General features: G+C 34.9%; 1 protein-coding gene across 1 annotated transcript; it reads right to left on the reverse strand.

The window, feature by feature from the left end:
- Positions 1–493: 493 nt before the first annotated feature.
- On the reverse strand, positions 494–3,209 carry LOC112006758 (protein PSY3). Its single transcript, XM_024039071.2, has 2 exons — positions 3,069–3,209; positions 494–1,023 (listed from the first exon to the last, which is right to left on the reverse strand). Exons 1-2 carry the CDS (start codon positions 3,151–3,153, stop codon positions 893–895), a joined length of 216 nt encoding a protein of 71 aa, XP_023894839.1. The 5' UTR covers positions 3,154–3,209; the 3' UTR covers positions 494–892.
- Between the last annotated feature and the right edge of the window lie 13,900 nt (positions 3,210–17,109).

The raw sequence follows: 17,109 nt of genomic DNA on the forward strand, positions 1-17,109 counted from the left end.
CAGCACTTCTGATTATAGGTGAAAGGGATTACTTGAGACCAAAATGTGTAAAAAACGTGAAGAGCGACTTTTGAGTTTGGACTTAAAAGAGGACATTTAGGTCTTTCGACTTGGTGTCACTTAAGCAAAAGTCATGTGCTAGTCACGTGATTGAGTTTTTCATCCAATATAACAGAAAATTTAACTTTGGGGTGCAAAGTGTAACAAATGCCATAGTTTAGGATGGAAAATGTGCATTTGAAAAATTTATGGTACAAAATGTAATCTAGAGTATAGTTTAGGGTGATAAAGTGTAATTTTTCCTAAATTTTAATTTAATTTGTGCATCACATATAACTATTTTATTGTTAGACTCTTGATGCTAGCAAAATTTTCTCTTACATTTAAAAGTTTAATGAGTATGTGCATCGCATAGACATATTACTACTTAAAATATATTTTAATATGAGATTGCATGATATAAGTGGATGAGATGGAATATTATATCCAACTCTTTGTCAAATAAAAAATATACGGGATTACATCTATGAGAAATTTACAAAGTTTTATTTATTTATTTTAAATACAATTCGAGTATCATTTTAAAGAACAATTGAAGTTGGATCACAACATAGACTACCTAATGTTACAGGGAACTTCCGGGAGAAAATTACATAATTAATGGTCAAACTTTAAAGGACAAAATAAAATACAAAATTTATCCCCTCAAAAGAAAAAGAAAAAAGAAAAAAAAAAGCAATGAATATTGAAGTCTTATGGAAGACATATCATATATTGTTTATTTGATTCTCTGTATATTCATTCATCAGCTCTACAAGGTAGAGCATGTGAAGATTATTTTGGAGTAAATATATAGCAAACCATAAATGAAATGAAAAAGGCAAGGGCAATCTCATCCTTTCCGCCCGCCACCGCCACCCCTATTTCTAGAGGGATCGTGCCCACGGTTTGCTGATGGCTCGCTGTAGTCGTCAGTCATCACTAGAGACCTTCCCTCCGGGGCCAACTGCACCATTTCATTCCCTGTACATATATTATTCCCACATTTCGTTAGAGATGCCTCTATTTTATTCATCATATAAAAGCTTATAAATGTTAAAGATTCATTTCTCGTTTTTCCTCAAATAAGTAGTGGAGTTAAACAAGTTCTTTAGAGCATACCGATTATAGTTGTTTTTATTTTTTTATTTATAACTAGCCGATATCTCACACGGTGCGCGGTGCATTTTAATAAATTTTGTAAGATATTATTTATAACCCATTGATTTTATGAATATTATTATTGTTTGGCACAATTAATCTATGAAGTTTTTTACTAAAACTAAATTCAAACTAAATACATTTAGAGGAAATTTCCTCTAATTTATGCAACCAAGAAATGTTACCAGATCACATGCAGTTCACATTGTCACTTACAAATCTGTTAGTTCCTAAGTGTCTTTCTTGTATGATTTATGCTTTATATATCAATTAGATATAAAAATTGCTATAATTTTATGATGCAACAACAGAAAAAATAATGCCTATTTGATGGAATAATATCACAATTTAACCTCCAAATTTTAATTGAACTAAATACAGCCAAAACAACTACAAATCCTTACCAAGTATATGCATCATACAGAAAACCAAAAATCTAATTTGGAACATAATATGAAAAAATAACTCTAAACACATTATAATGCTACCTAAGTAAAAACGTATACATAAAATCTAAACAAAATATTTAAGACGTACATAATATTTTGAAAAATAACATACCTTTCAGAAAGAAAACCAAAGATATTGTAAGAAAAATTATGGAAGTTTAATTTTTAAGTCCAAAGGAAATAAAGACTTATATTAAACAAATATGGAGACAAATAATCAAATTACTCAATTCATTTAATCCGACTCTTGCAATTCTGTATTGAAGTTAGTCTTATGTAGAAAATTGGATAAGTTTTCTTAACTCCTATATTTCCCATGACTTTTTAGATCCATCCATATCTATCTAAAGCATGTAAAGTTATAAATGTATACAAATTTTTTGAATTTTCTTAAGACATTGAAATAAATGCATCTGTCATTACTTAATAATTTAACATAAATGTTAAATTTAGATAAGGTTGAAACTTGACTTTTTTAAACAAGTACATTTCCCATGAATTTTTAGGTTGGAACTTGAAATTCAATTGTATTTAAAGAAAAAATATAATATATTATTGATTCTTAAAAAAATATGTTTTATTGGGGAGAAATGCTTATACCACTAAAATCACATTTTTACTTACCAATTGATAATCACTCACCACATTGAATGTTTGTATTAAAAAAAAATTGTAAAATAATTTGTGACTTTAGTATTTTCCTTTTAAGCAATCATGTCTTTAATAATAACGAAATGTTAGGGATACAAAATTGTTTACGATCTCTTTCATAAGAGCTAGGTGATAAGTTATGCTTTTGTATAGACCTATTTATTGACACCAATTTTATGAACACTAATCACAGCATATGAAAAAGATTATGAAAGATTTTGTGACCCCAATACTTATTGATGCTAATACTAATAAACTATACTAAATTAAGGAGCTTAAATGATTATTAAAAGGTGGTCAGTGTGCACTTGCATATAAACGAGATTGGTAGAGGGAAACGGACATGGATGATGGATGCGACCAAGTACACGGAATCCAGCTGGCCTAATGCACACATTACGATAACATATAAAGCCCATTGATCCAAACGTAAAAAACGGCCATCTTAACGGTGCTCGGTGCAAACTGGGTTTTTATTTTTTAATTTTTGAGTTCTGGGGCTACAAACTTCGATAGTGTAGGGTTTCCTAGAATCCCAACCCCGTAAAGACGGATTCCAAGAATGCAATGTGGGGTTTTGGTAAAATATGCAAGTTGAGAACAATAATATTTCACAAATGGGTTCTTTTTCTTTCCATAGATAAAGAGAGGAAGGTGAATTTTATCATAAATGGATGCGTGACTTGTATTTTTGGTTGATATATAGCAATATGAGAGAGAAAGAGAGAGAGAGTTTTGTCATTGAAGGAAAGAAAGAATGGTACATACCTGAAAGTAAAATGGTGTTTCGAGCTGAACACATTATCACAAAGGCAAACAAGAGACACAAGCACAATCGAGCTCCAATAGCCATCTCGCTCTCTATGGTTGAGGATTTTGATGTGTTGTTTTTGGGTCCAAGAATATGGTCTGTATTTATAGAACCAAGTCTTCTGTCTGTTTGGTACGACAACACGAGGCTAAAATAATGCAATTTGCAAAAATAAAGAGTTGACAATTTCCATATGTGGTTGCCACGTTCGACGAATGAACGGCTCTGTGCGCAGTACTAAGTGCATCCTAGCGGTCCATTTTTTGTCAACGGGGATGGTGTCGCTTACTTTCACAGAAAAGGAAACAGCTTCCTTTTGTAATTCAAAAGTTGCAATCATACTTGCAGTACATTTTTTTTAGTGCATGGTATGGCTCTCACACGGTCCAGTCCATGATAGTGATGGCGCACTGATGCACTATACACCCTTAAAAATTAGAAGACCAACAACATCCACATGGTCCTCTGCCCAATCAAGGCCCGTTGATTGAAATTTTTTTTTTTTTTTGATACTTCGACGTTCGATGTCTGGAAAATACTATAAAAAGTGCCAATCAATTAAATTGCACAGCTCTTGACTTCGATCGAAAGATTAAATACATACAAAATTGATTCATTAATCATCATCCCTTAGAGAGTTTATAAGCTAATTTTTCTGATTTGGTAGGTGTCCATGGAACAAGAAAACATCTTAATAATTTTCCTTAATTAATTTCTATGGGTCTGAAAATCAATACATTAAAAAATAAAATAAAACTATCCACCTTGTTTCTTGAAATATTTAGATCCATGGAAACAAACTCTTATGAAAAAAATAAAAGTCGTCTCTTTGTTTTAAAGGATCCACGTGACTTTGATGTGGACAGTGGCAGATGATCAAGGGACTAGAGGGGGAGGCCCCCCCCCCCCCCCCCCCCAACAAAAAAAATATTTTGAAAAATATTTATTTTAATATATGATGTAATTATATTTATAAGTAGCTAATTGGGAAAATACAACTTGGCCCCTTTATTTATTATTAAATTTCTAAATACTTTTTAGTGTAAGCATAGTCAACAAATAATTAAGTAATAATCTTCTCATAATATATGTCAAGAGTGATGATATATATATATATATGTGTGTGTGTGTGTGTATTAGGTTGTGAATAGCATTAGTGTTTTCTTCTTCTTCTTTTTTTTTTTTTTTTTTGGTGTGTAAAATGTAATAATATCTTTCCAAATGTTTTTTTTTTATAATTCCATGTAATTTTCAATCGTTTTAACCACATATCTATAATTTATAATTGATTTAATTACAATACTTGGCTGCCAGCAAATTGTTAAAAAAAAACTGTGTTTTATTTAATATTCAGATAACTTATAAATTATAGGGTAAACAATATACAATGACATAGTATTCTTTTACATCTAAATAAATAAATAAATAGAAACATAAAATATAAAATGAATTCTTCAAAGAATTTTAAATATAATGATAATGATAATGATATGAATTTTTTTCTTCTTGTTGACCCCCCCCCCCCCCCCACCCAAAAAAAAAACTTCTTGGCTCTGCCACTGATATGTTAACTTGCAAAAACAGTTTTAGATTGTCAGCATCTACATAAACTGCAAGTCTGCAATGAGTTCAGTCAGATATTCAAGAAAAAATGTGAATCCAATCGTTGGGGATAAACATATAAAGCAAATTATTTTAATTCAACACTATCATCTGGTGATGTGTACGGGTAGATATGGTGCAAAATGAAACCAAAGTCCTAGCTAATAGACCTAATTCATTTGATTACATCAAGTTATTTGACTTGATTATTTGTTAATTATGCGCTAAATCGCTTGCATTTTGACTTAATAGAACTGCATAATCCTTTGTTTTAACCTTTATGGATGTGGGACATGAACCACCAAAAAGATATAATGGTTCGGAGATTGCAAAAGATTGAACTCATGGGTACTAGCCGTAGGTTAAGCCACATGGTCGAAACTATATATATTTTCTTGAGAGTAATGACTAATAAGGTGATGACTTTGTCACTAGTAAGGACTGTAACTTGTGTTTGTAACTGTTTCAATTAAAAGGATGGATGTGATTGTGGGTGCGTTAGTTACCTTTCAAAAGCATCGATCATCGATGGCCTTCTGAACTCGTGATTTTGACTTCATGATGCTCAAAAGGATATGGTTTGATAATGCCTCAATGAAGATTTGGGCTTTTACTTTATCGATGCTAAATTACGTTAGGTCAATTATCGATGAATTTATTACAACTAAATAATAAAGAACTCAAAAGACATGTCTTCGCTAAGGCAATTAGGAATATGTTTTTTTTAGTGGAGTTGTGGACAAGAAGACCGGTAGGCTTGGGTTAAAACAGGAATTGGCAATTTCTCTGTAAGGTTGACATACAGACAGGGAAGCTTCAAGAGATAATCCTATGAAAGATCCTTTAACCAGCAAGATATGGAAGACCAAGGGCCCGTTTGGTCCTAGTTTTTAAAAATTATTGTTTAAAAAGATGTGAAAATTGCGGTTTAAAAAGTGTTGTTGAAAAACGTATTTTTAGTGTAAATAAAACAAAAAAATGTGTTTGGTATCATAGTTTAAACAACATTTTTCAGTATTTAAAAAATATAAAATATGTGTTTGGTATATGTATTTTGAATGGTAAAAAATGCTGAGCAAAGTACAAAAAATAACATTTTTTAAATGTGAGAGTTCTGGATCTTCGTACCAGGTAGAGAGGATTCTTTTTTTTTTTTTTTTTTTTAATAGAGATGGGATGTGCTAAGGGTGCCTTATCAAAGAACTAAGATTGTTTACTTGACATGATAGAAAGGGTAGTGGAAGTTCAAAATAAAACCTATTGAACTACTGCCTCAATATCAACTGTAGTAAGTGAGGAAGCCGAAGATGGACCTGTAGAAACCGATAGATTTGAGGGACATATAGCAGCTGCTTGAGGAAGAGGAGCTTTGTTCTTCTCTTGCATGAATTTCTGCAGTTTGCGGCAAGCAAAGATATCATGGCTTTTGGCACAGCAAAACTCGCAGCAAGTACCTTTGGAAGACTGACAGGTGGGATGCCTAGAGTTTATTCACGAAGGAGCAGTGAATGCAGCAATGGAGGCTGTAGGAGAGGAGAGGGTGTAGCCAACATATGGTTAAAGGATGACATGTGATAAGTAGGCTGACGATTCTCCTTAGAGATGAGCTCCTTGACTGGAAAATCAAGAGGAGTAAGAGATCGGCTAAGCAAAGAAGCCTGAGTGGACTCAAAATCCTTATGTAGACCCATCATGCAATGCATAAATTGCCGGTGATCTCGATATTTGGCAAAGAGCTCAATGTCCTCAGGATGCTTTAGTGGAGGATTTATAGTAGAAAGTTGTTCCCACATAGAAGAAGTTTGAGAATAATAATCCAAAATAGATTAACCTGTCTCTTGGTGCATTTGATAAAGTTTTTATTCAATGTGGAACTCCAAACTTGAATCATTGGTGCAATTGTAGTGATTAGATAGAAATATCCAAGAAGCCACAGCAGTACCTGTAGACACTGCATTTTGTACCCTTTACGACTTAGGTCCCCGTTCCCCAATGATGTTGAACTCTAAGATCCAAGGTTGGTTTAGGGCCCAGTCAAATGTTAAATTGACTTGAGAAATGTAAAATGAAAAATGCAACTTTTAATAAGCAAATAAATATATTTTTGGAAAAATAAAGCCAAAAAAACCCTCACTGTGTGCACGCAAAAATCGACTTGCGCACGCAAGCATGATCTTGCACAGGTATAGCGGATACCAAAAACATAAATAAGGCAAATTTTCTGCATTAATGCTAAGGTTTGGAACGGATCCCACATCATCTGAGAATCATTTCAAACCCCTATTTTCACACTATAAGTAGCCTTACATGGCTTATTTTCAGAAGAGAGAATAATCTCACGAGAAAACACTAAAATTCACTAGAAATAGTGAATTAAAGATGGAGTTTTTTACAAAATATCATCAAGTCAATTTTCTTTTGATTAGAGCCTTTTTGGCTTTGATCTTTGAGTTTAAGATTACTAATTACCTTTTTATTGAATTGTGAATATATTTGACTGAGGGGTAGGTCAAAATCAAGCTTGAAGAGCTTTTGTTTAAGATATTTAGTCTAAACTTTTCTTCTTCTTCTTCTTCTTCTTCTTCTTCTTCTTCTTTTTTGCACTTTAATCTTTCTGTCTGCTATAGGCCTCGTTTGGTAACGATGTTTAAACAACGAAAACTACTGTTGAAACACCATAACACATATTTCCACACATTTTTCACTCACACGTATTTTCACAAAACTTAAACAATGTTACTAAAAATTTTTTACCAAACGGGCCCTTAGTTTCTTGTTGTAATATGCTTTAATATGTTTATATAACTTAGGTTTATATATTTGTATGTTTTAAAAGCATGATAGGTTGTTAGAATTCATGTTTTGAAACCTTGCCCTGTTTGCTGTGTTACTAGGGTTTCTGGGCAGAACTCACATGCGCATAATCTTGCCTACGTATGCAGGGTTGATTATGCGCACGTAGGGTTGTTCATGCATGCGCATAAACTAGCCTAAAAACCCTAATTTTATTTCATCTGTTTTTGCTTCTATTTTCGCATGTAATACTTTTTTTTAAACCCTTTTCATGTTTTTATGGTTTTAAGCCTCTGTTTCACATGTTTAATTGCTTGTTTGCTTTCACATGTTAGAATTAGGGTTTATCTAGCGTTTTATTGTTTGGATGCCATGAACATGCATTCACATGTCCATGCATGAATGCCATAAGTGCTAAGTTGCTACAAGGTAAGTGAGGTAAGTCATGCATTCATATGTACATGCCTATGTTTGTTCTACAAGCTTTACTCTTCTTTGATGAATATGTGTATGTAAGGCTATATGCAATGCTTTAAATGATGACATGATTTGCTTACTGCCTATATCCCTGTCTTGATTTGATACTACATGCTTCTGCCTTGGATAAGATATGATGACATGATGCTAGATGTATGTTAGGGTTTATGTTATACCATGCTAGATGTATGCTAGGTTGGTTTAACATGTATGCTAGATGAATGATAGGAGATGCCATGCTAGATGTATGATAGGTTTGAGTTATGACATGTCATGATTAGATGTATGCTAGGTTTTGTGATGGATGACAAGCATGATAGATGTATGGTTAGGGACGATTGATGCCATATGGATTGTTAGATGAATATTAGTGTGTGTGTGTGTGTGTGTGCGCGCGCGTGTGTGTATAGATACAATATTTAGTGTGTGTCATGATTAGATGTATGCTAGGTTTTGTGATGGATGACAAGCATGATAGATGTATGGTTAGGGATGATTGATGCGATGTTGATTGTTAGATGAATATTAGTGTGTGTGTGTGTGTGTGCGCAAGCGCGCATGTGTGTATATAGATACAATATTGAGTGTGCCTTTAATAGGGTTAAGACATAAGACACAATGAGAGGAAGCCAATCTTAGGGTTAGGCAGTTTTGGGTACCTAACACCTTCTCAAGACCATACCTTAACTCCGAACTCATATCTTTGGTAGTAAGATAAAAATGTCCTTCCTCAAGAGTACGCTATGTATATGTGTGGGGTCAAAGAATTTGGCAACACCGGCCCATTTTATACTAAGCTCAAGGCCCACGCCGAGGAGGAAGAAATGTCCGAGGACAAACGAAGAAAGTCCAAATTGCCAGGAAACATCACCGAGGACAATCCTTTTCTCGGTCAACCAAGATCATAAAAGGGAAGAGCAGCATGCCATCAAAGGCAGCCTCCCAGAGCATCCCAAGAAGAAGAAAAAGTACAATGGGTCAGCCATGGGAGCATGGTAGAGGAGTAATTCAAGGAGAAACTATCACCTCCGCATTAAATGCCCACAACTAACATTCTGGCCGCATTAATGAGGAAATGACTCATAAACAGTACTGCCTTGATTGCTGCAACTTACAGAAGGTTTGGGAAGGCGGTTGATGGGACAAGCACTCGAGTAGTGACTTGCATGGTCAACAAATGAAGGGCCAAGATCAACTAAAAATGGATATATAATGTAAGAGATTCTCCAAGAAAAGAGATCGGGAATTAGAAACAAAAAACATGGTAGCAATTTGTATTATCTTTGAAACCTTTGTAACCAAGCACTGAAGAAATAATAAGAACTACAAGCTCCTCAGATGAGGGTCGAGGATAGAATTTCATACTTTAGTCCACACCCTTGTTATTCAAATCAACTCATAACCATGTCTAGTTGTTGTAACCTTCACTAAGACCTAGTTCTTAAACTCATTCTCTATAAATTTATTGTATTGAGCTAGTTAGGCCTGAGTTCACTTATCCAATGGAAGAAGTGCTCAAACCTTGTCCCTACAATATGGTTCCTAGACCATTGCAAAAACTAGGTGGCAACTCCTAACATTCCTGTTGTGTCCTTAGTACCAAGATGAAGAAGAAGACTATGAATGGAAGGTACAGAGGTATTGATAAACCAAGATAGAATCTTACTACTCTCTCATTCCTCTAGGCGTGCTTCATAATCATCCTCTATTACAGTAGTAGTCTTAGAAGCATCGGCGTCGGTGTGGACACAAGGGGGAGTCACCACCTAGTTTTTGCAATGGTCTAGGAACCATATATACAGTGTCCTCTCGAGGAAGGACCATTGATCTTACTACCAGATATATGGGTTCGAAGTTTAAGTATGTTCTTGGGAAGGTGTTAGGCACCCAAGATCGCCCAACCCTAACGTTAGCCTTTAATCATTGTGTCTTACGTTTTAATCTTATTAAAAAAACATTTTCAATATTTGTGTCTATACTCACACACACACTAGCATGCATCTAAACATAAAATCATGACATCATTATCCCTAAACACATATCATATCAGTCCATAAAGCAATAAGGAGCCAAATCCACACCCAAATAAATAAAACCTAACATGTGAAGCCCTATCATACCCTTCATCTCAAACAAGTAGCAACTAATCATGGTAGCAAGGCATAAACATCAACATGGATAAAAAACATGGCATCAACTTTATACATGTATATCAAGAGAGGATTAAACGAACAACATGCATGTTCATGCGAATGCATGTCTTACCTTACCTACCTTGCAGCATCTCAACACCTATGGCATTAAACATGGACATGTGAATGCATGTTCATGGCATTTAAATAAGGAACAAGCATAAAACCCTAATCTAGGGATGTTAAAGACAAATGAGCATGTGAGCAAAGCAAATAGAAACTTATAAAGTATAAAATATGTGAAAAGAAACCCAAAACAAAAACATGTTATATGAAGCAAAGAAAGAAACAAAAGAATTAGGGTTTCTAGGCAACGGCCTATGTACACAGACAGAGACATGTGTTCGTAGGCCAAATCCCACATATGCAGGATTTGATCTGCATACGCATGCTCATGGCACATGCACGCAAGGTTGTTCAAAACCCTAACCCAGAAACAAACTAAGCAGAAAACAAAGCATGAACTAAAACCCTAATTCTAACAACCAATCATGTTCACAAACATAAAGAACTATAAAACTAACCTAAACAAGCATACATAAACAAAAGCTACGCAAAAAACAAGATCAAAACGTAGAAAGAGAAAGAGTTAAAGCTTGATACCTCAAAAAGGAGTTCCCAAGCTTTGATTTTGACCGTTCCCCTCAGTCAAATCTATCACTAGTCATTAAAAAAGTGATTAGTAATGTTAAACTAAAACGATTGGGCTAGGAAATGTCACAATCAAATAAAATTGACTTAAGGGTGTTTTGTGAAAAACTCCATTTTGATTCACTACTTTCTAGTGAATCTTAGGCTTTTCTCATGAGATTTTTGTGTGTTTTGAAAATGTACTATATAAGGCTTTATATAGTGAGAAAAATGAGGTTTGGAACGGCTCCCAGACGGTGTGTGATTCATTCCAAACCTCAGCCATTATTGCAAAAAAATTTCTTTTTTCCTACTTCTGAAACCCTAGTTGCGTACACAGGAGCATGCCTGCGTACGCATGCTTTAGCCCACGTACACAAGCTGCTACCCACGTACATGGGCCAAGGGCCTCTTTGGTCATTTATTTCCAAAAATAGATTTTTACTCATTTAAAAGTTACATTTTCCATTTTAACACTCCTTAAGTCAATTTGATATCTAATTGGGCTCTAAACTGGCTTTAGGCCTTAGTGTTTGATCATCATTGGGGAACAGGGGCCAAGTCGTAAGGAGTACAAAATGCAGTGTCTACAGTCAGCAATGACTTTAGGTTGAGATAGTCACACTGACTTGGGAATCGAACCAGTTACCTCCATAGTTTGCAACCCTTGAGAAAGACAGTCATATTTTGAGACCGTGCATAATAGCTAGTAGGACCATCCAAGGTAACAGTGATAGGATGAATAATGTCTCGTTCATTTTGTTGAGCCATCATGAAGAAAATGACCACAAAAAGGGCATTAGAGACCTTAAACGAAGAAACAGAGCAAAAAATCAGAATCTACACGAAAAACTGAGCAAAATAGGCCCTATTGAAAAATTGACTTTTGGTCAAAAAGTCAATGGTTAATAGTGTTGGGTCAACCGTCAAAAGGTAGTCAAAGTCAACGACTGACGTGTGCTAATGTAATCTGATGATGAAAGATGCTGACATGGTAGGATGTCGTCACCCTAAGGCTAACATGACTTGACGTGAATTGGTTCTAGAGCGTGGGGCGCGTGGCGCATGTGATGCGCACGTGACGAAGTTATGCCTGGCGCGTGGGGCGCGTGTAAGCTTCTAGCAGCACGTGGAACACGTGCTCATTGTGGGCGCAACGAAGGAGTACACCTCGACTAAGTGGACCGGGGCAAAGAAAGAAATAAGGAGTCGCCACCTAGTTTTATGGTCTAGGAACCATAAATATAGCACCCTTACGTGGAAGGACCAGTCTTACTACCAAAGTATGAGTTCGGAGTTTAGATACGATTTTGGGAAGGTGTTAGGCACCCAAAACCGTCCGACTCGTGGTCAGCTTCCACTTATTATGTCCTACATCTTAATCCTATTAAAGGCACATTCAACATTGCATCTTAACACACACACACACACTAGCATACATCTAAGCATACAATATGGCATTTCATCCCAAACCTAACACACATCTATCATGTTATCACATCACAAACCCTAGCATTTATCTATCATGCTTATCAACCAACACAAGCCCTAACATTTTCTCATTAAAGCATCTCATCTCATATCATCATATCATGGTCAAGGTAGAACATAGGCATTGCAACAATAAGCATACATCATATATAAAGTAAGAAACACATGAAGAATTAAACAAACATGTTATTGCAAACCTCATCCATGTTCATCATTCAAACAAAAAATCGTATTCAAATCAATGCATGTTCATGTGAATGCATGCCTTATCTCACTTACCTCACTACATCACAACACCTATGGCATCAATGCATGATCATGTTATATGCATGTCCATGGTATTAAAATAAGAAAAGGAAGGAAACCCTAATCTAGCATGTTAAGGACAAACAAACAACCAAACAAAGGAACAAAGACTTAGAAAACATAACAAAGGGACCAAACAGAGGCATAAGATATGAAAGAAACAAAGAAACAGAAACAGAAAAACTCAAATTAAGGTTTCTAGGCACGAGTATGCGTGCGCATACATAGGCCTGCATACGTAGGACAGTTGTATGCGTACGCATACTTCGAGCCTGCATACACATGTAGAAGCATGCACACGTAGACATGCCCTGAAAAACCCTAACCCAGAAAATAAGAACATAGAAACAGAGCAGAACTTAAAACAAAAATTCTAATAATCTAGCATGCTTTAAAACACGAAAACTACATAAACCTAAACTAGAAAAACATATTAACATATAAACAAAGCAATAAAATAGATNGCATACAACATGGCATTTCATCCCAAACCTAACACACATCTATCATGTTATCACATCACAAACCCTAGCATTTATCTATCATGCTTATCAACCAACACAAGCCCTAACATTTTCTCATTAAAGCATCTCATCTCATATCATCATATCATGGTCAAGGTAGAACATAGGCATTGCAACAATAAGCATACATCATATATAAAGTAAGAAACACATGAAGAATTAAACAAACATGTTATTGCAAACCTCATCCATGTTCATCATTCAAACAAAAAATCGTATTCAAATCAATGCATGTTCATGTGAATGCATGCCTTATCTCACTTACCTCACTACATCACAACACCTATGGCATCAATGCATGATCATGTTATATGCATGTCCATGGTATTAAAATAAGAAAAGGAAGGAAACCCTAATCTAGCATGTTAAGGACAAACAAACAACCAAACAAAGGAACAAAGACTTAGAAAACATAACAAAGGGACCAAACAGAGGCATAAGATATGAAAGAAACAAAGAAACAGAAACAGAAAAACTCAAATTAAGGTTTCTAGGCACGAGTATGCGTGCGCATACATAGGCCTGCATACGTAGGACAGTTGTATGCGTACGCATACTTCGAGCCTGCATACACATGTAGAAGCATGCACACGTAGACATGCCCTGAAAAACCCTAACCCAGAAAATAAGAACATAGAAACAGAGCAGAACTTAAAACAAAAATTCTAATAATCTAGCATGCTTTAAAACACGAAAACTACATAAACCTAAACTAGAAAAACATATTAACATATAAACAAAGCAATAAAATAGATCAAAACACTATCAAAATGAAGAAATGGAAAGAAAAGTTTTAGAACTCAATACCTCAAACAAGAAGCTTTTTAAGCTTGATTTTGACCGTTCCCCTCAGTCAATCTATTCAAAACCAAACAAAAATGATTAGTAAACTTCAAAACTTGAAGATCAAGACCAGAAAAAGTCCTAATCAAAATAAAACTGACTTGAGGATGTTTTGTGAAAAACTCCCTCTTTGATTCACTATCTCTAGTGAATCTTAGGTTTTCCCTTAGGATTTTCTCTGTATTTTGAAAAAGTGTCATGTATGGCTTTATATGGTGAGAAAATAGGGGTTTGGAACAGCTCCCATACGATGTGGGATTCGTTCCAAACCTCAACATTAATGCAGAAAACTTGTCTTTCATTGATTTCTGAAACCCTAGCTGCGTGCACAAGTCCGTGCCTACATACGCATTCATTAGACCTGCGTACGCAGGTTCTAGCCTACGTACATAGGCCGAAGGTTTCCTTGGTCTTTTACTTTCCAAAAATAAATTTATTTGCTCATAAAAAGTTATTTTTTCCATTTTAATAATTCTCAAGTCAATTTATAATCTAATTCAGACCTAAACCAACCTTGGGCCTTAGAATTTCTGTATCATTGGGAAACGGGAGCCCGAGTCATAAAGGGTACAAAGTGCGGTGTCTACACTCGTGAGGCAGAATCTTCAGGTGGTGCGTGTGAACGTGTGTCAGGTGATTTCGGGCCATCACCAGTTAGGTTTTTCTCAAGATTGACCGATCTGTCAAGTTATGCCTTTGATTTGGCAGTTTGATTAACAGAATGTTGAGATCCGAGCGTTGCAAGGGTTGTGGGCATGATTGCAGTAACTCGCTTCTGACAGTGGTTACTGGACGAAGGCGAAGGCAGAGAAGAACACCAAAAGAGGCCATAAGTACCAGAATGTCAGAGCAATGACTCTGATACCATATTAAGAATATAAAATGAGAGAGAGAAAGACTGAATAATCTGTATATTTATGTATATTTTATGTGTGTAACATTGTACAATAGAGAGTCTTATATAAACTAAGTATGTGTAAAGTACAAGTAATATGAGTATATTGCAAGTACAGTATATTGGGCTAAGCCCGATGAGCTAGGTTAGACTAAGCTATATACTAACAACATGTAGGAAGTTACAAAAACTATTTTTGGAACATTAGAGTCTATCTACGGGCTTGCATGCTAGTTCCTCTCCTAATAGGCTTGTCAAGTGGGAAAAACTAGGTTAGGGATCACTAAAACCAAATTGTGATGCGACAATTGGTGTCAATTCCGCCATTGTTGCGGTTGATGCTAGAGATTGGAAAGGGGCTTTGGAAATTGCCAGTTCCAAAAAGGTAAACATCAACATCCATGACCAAGCAAAAGCATAAACTATTCAACGGACAATTAATTTAGAAAGTCACAAGAACATCTAGCATTTAATTGTGGAGAGTGATTCCAAGAGTTGCATTGAAGCTGTGAAAGCCCTAAAGAACCTTTCCTTAGAGACTATCTAATTTTGTTGAAGAAGTTCAAACTCTAGTTGATAAATTTGATTCTATTTCCTTTTGTTAAGTCAATTGTGTGGCAAGCAATGTTGCACATGTATTGGCTAGATGGTATCTTAGTAGTTTTGCAGTTGGCTTTGTTGATGAAGTTTCTGCCCTCCAGTGTTAATGTTATCACTGGGGAGGCAACTTCGTAGCTGTATATTCTATTGTTTTTCTATAATAATTGTTTTTCCTTTTATGAGAGAGAGAGAGAGAGAGAGAGAGAGAGAGAAAGAATTCTGCATTTTTTTTTTTTTTGGTAAACAAGAGAGAATTCTGCATTATCTAGGTTGAACCGAAGAATACAAATAAGTTACATTAGCTTCTTACTCTTTGTTAGACTTGGCAAATAGGTCGGGACTAGTTAATCAGGTTTGGATAAAATATGGGTCATCTTAAATGAGTTGTTAGCGGGTCAAGTCAATTGATTTACAGGAAGTTAAACAGGTTATGAATCAACTCATATATTTTTACATGCCCTAAAAAAATACTAAATATCAAAAATAACAAAACACTCAAAAATTAAAAATTAAATAATACATAAATTCTTAAGTTTACACAATTCAAAATTCACTAATGATATTATCACCATAAAAGTAAGTTGATTTGTCATTAATGGCCTGTTTGGATGGAGGGGAAAAGGAGGGGAGTGGATGGGAGTAAAGTAGTGTTGGCTAAAAATAAGCTAATTTTGTACTAAATCTACTCTACTCCCCCTTCCTCCCTCTCAATCCAAACGGACTATAAGTGTCCAAAAATGACATAGTTTTTGAAAATTTTCCTACATTAAAAAAAAAAAATAATAATAATAATCCAATGAGTGTGCATAACTCTGATGGCATTCTTGGGTGATAGTAGTGCATTCCTTCAACTCTTGTCCTCTCAGATAAAAAAGAGACTAACAATCACAAGGATTTGATGAGTTTCATTGCAAAAATTTGGGATTTAGACCCATACTCCGAGCCTTTTATCATACCAAAATATGTAGAGAGGTTTCAATCTAAAGCTACTTGAAATTCTAAAAATTTATATTTTAAGTTTAATTCCTCTAAATCTAGTTACCCCTTGATCAACAAGAAATAAAACTTTTTGGTGGCTTTTATTTGATTCAGGCTTTTATTTGATTCAATATAATCATTACCTTTGGATAGTTGATGTCATGTTACCTTTCTATGGTTTAGAATTTGAAGTGATTTGCTTGCGTATATGAACTATTTTTTTAAACGTCCACAAGTCAAACCAGTTGACTCGACTTGAGAAAAAATAGGTTAAGCATGAGTCAACCTATTTCTACACCGGTTAAAAAATTCTCAAGTTCAAATTAGGTATTTTCCTTTGGGTCAGGTTAATGGATCAAAGTCCAATTTTGCCAGGTCTACCCTTTATGTCACTCAATTCCACCAACTTATCTTTAACTTTGGACAAAATTGCTAAATGCCCTGTTTGGGCAAACTAAGCAGCGTTTTGCTCTATTTTTGAAACTAATTAGAGAAATGTCCCTCTTTTGAAACTCGATTTTCTCAAAATCAAGTTAAAAAAAAAAAAAAAATTCAGAAGCCCTATAGCGGCATTTTTAAGGACCTATAGTGACATTTTCAGGATCTATAATAGCATTTTGTAACTCGACATATATGAAATTGAGTTATAGGAAATTAGAGAAATGCC

Source organism: Quercus suber, unplaced genomic scaffold (assembly GCF_002906115.3).
Source record: "Quercus suber isolate HL8 unplaced genomic scaffold, Cork oak 2.0 scaffold_479, whole genome shotgun sequence".
Lineage (NCBI taxonomy): Eukaryota > Viridiplantae > Streptophyta > Magnoliopsida > Fagales > Fagaceae > Quercus > Quercus suber.

Bases quoted from the DNA above. Each gene is read 5' to 3' on its own strand.
- LOC112006758 (XM_024039071.2), bottom strand. From the start codon at position 3,153: ATGGCTATTGGAGCTCGATTGTGCTTGTGTCTCTTGTTTGCCTTTGTG. The intron at 1,024-3,068 runs GTATGTACCATT...ATATATGTACAG, and splicing joins AAACACCATTTTACTTTCAG to GGAATGAAATGGTGCAGTTG.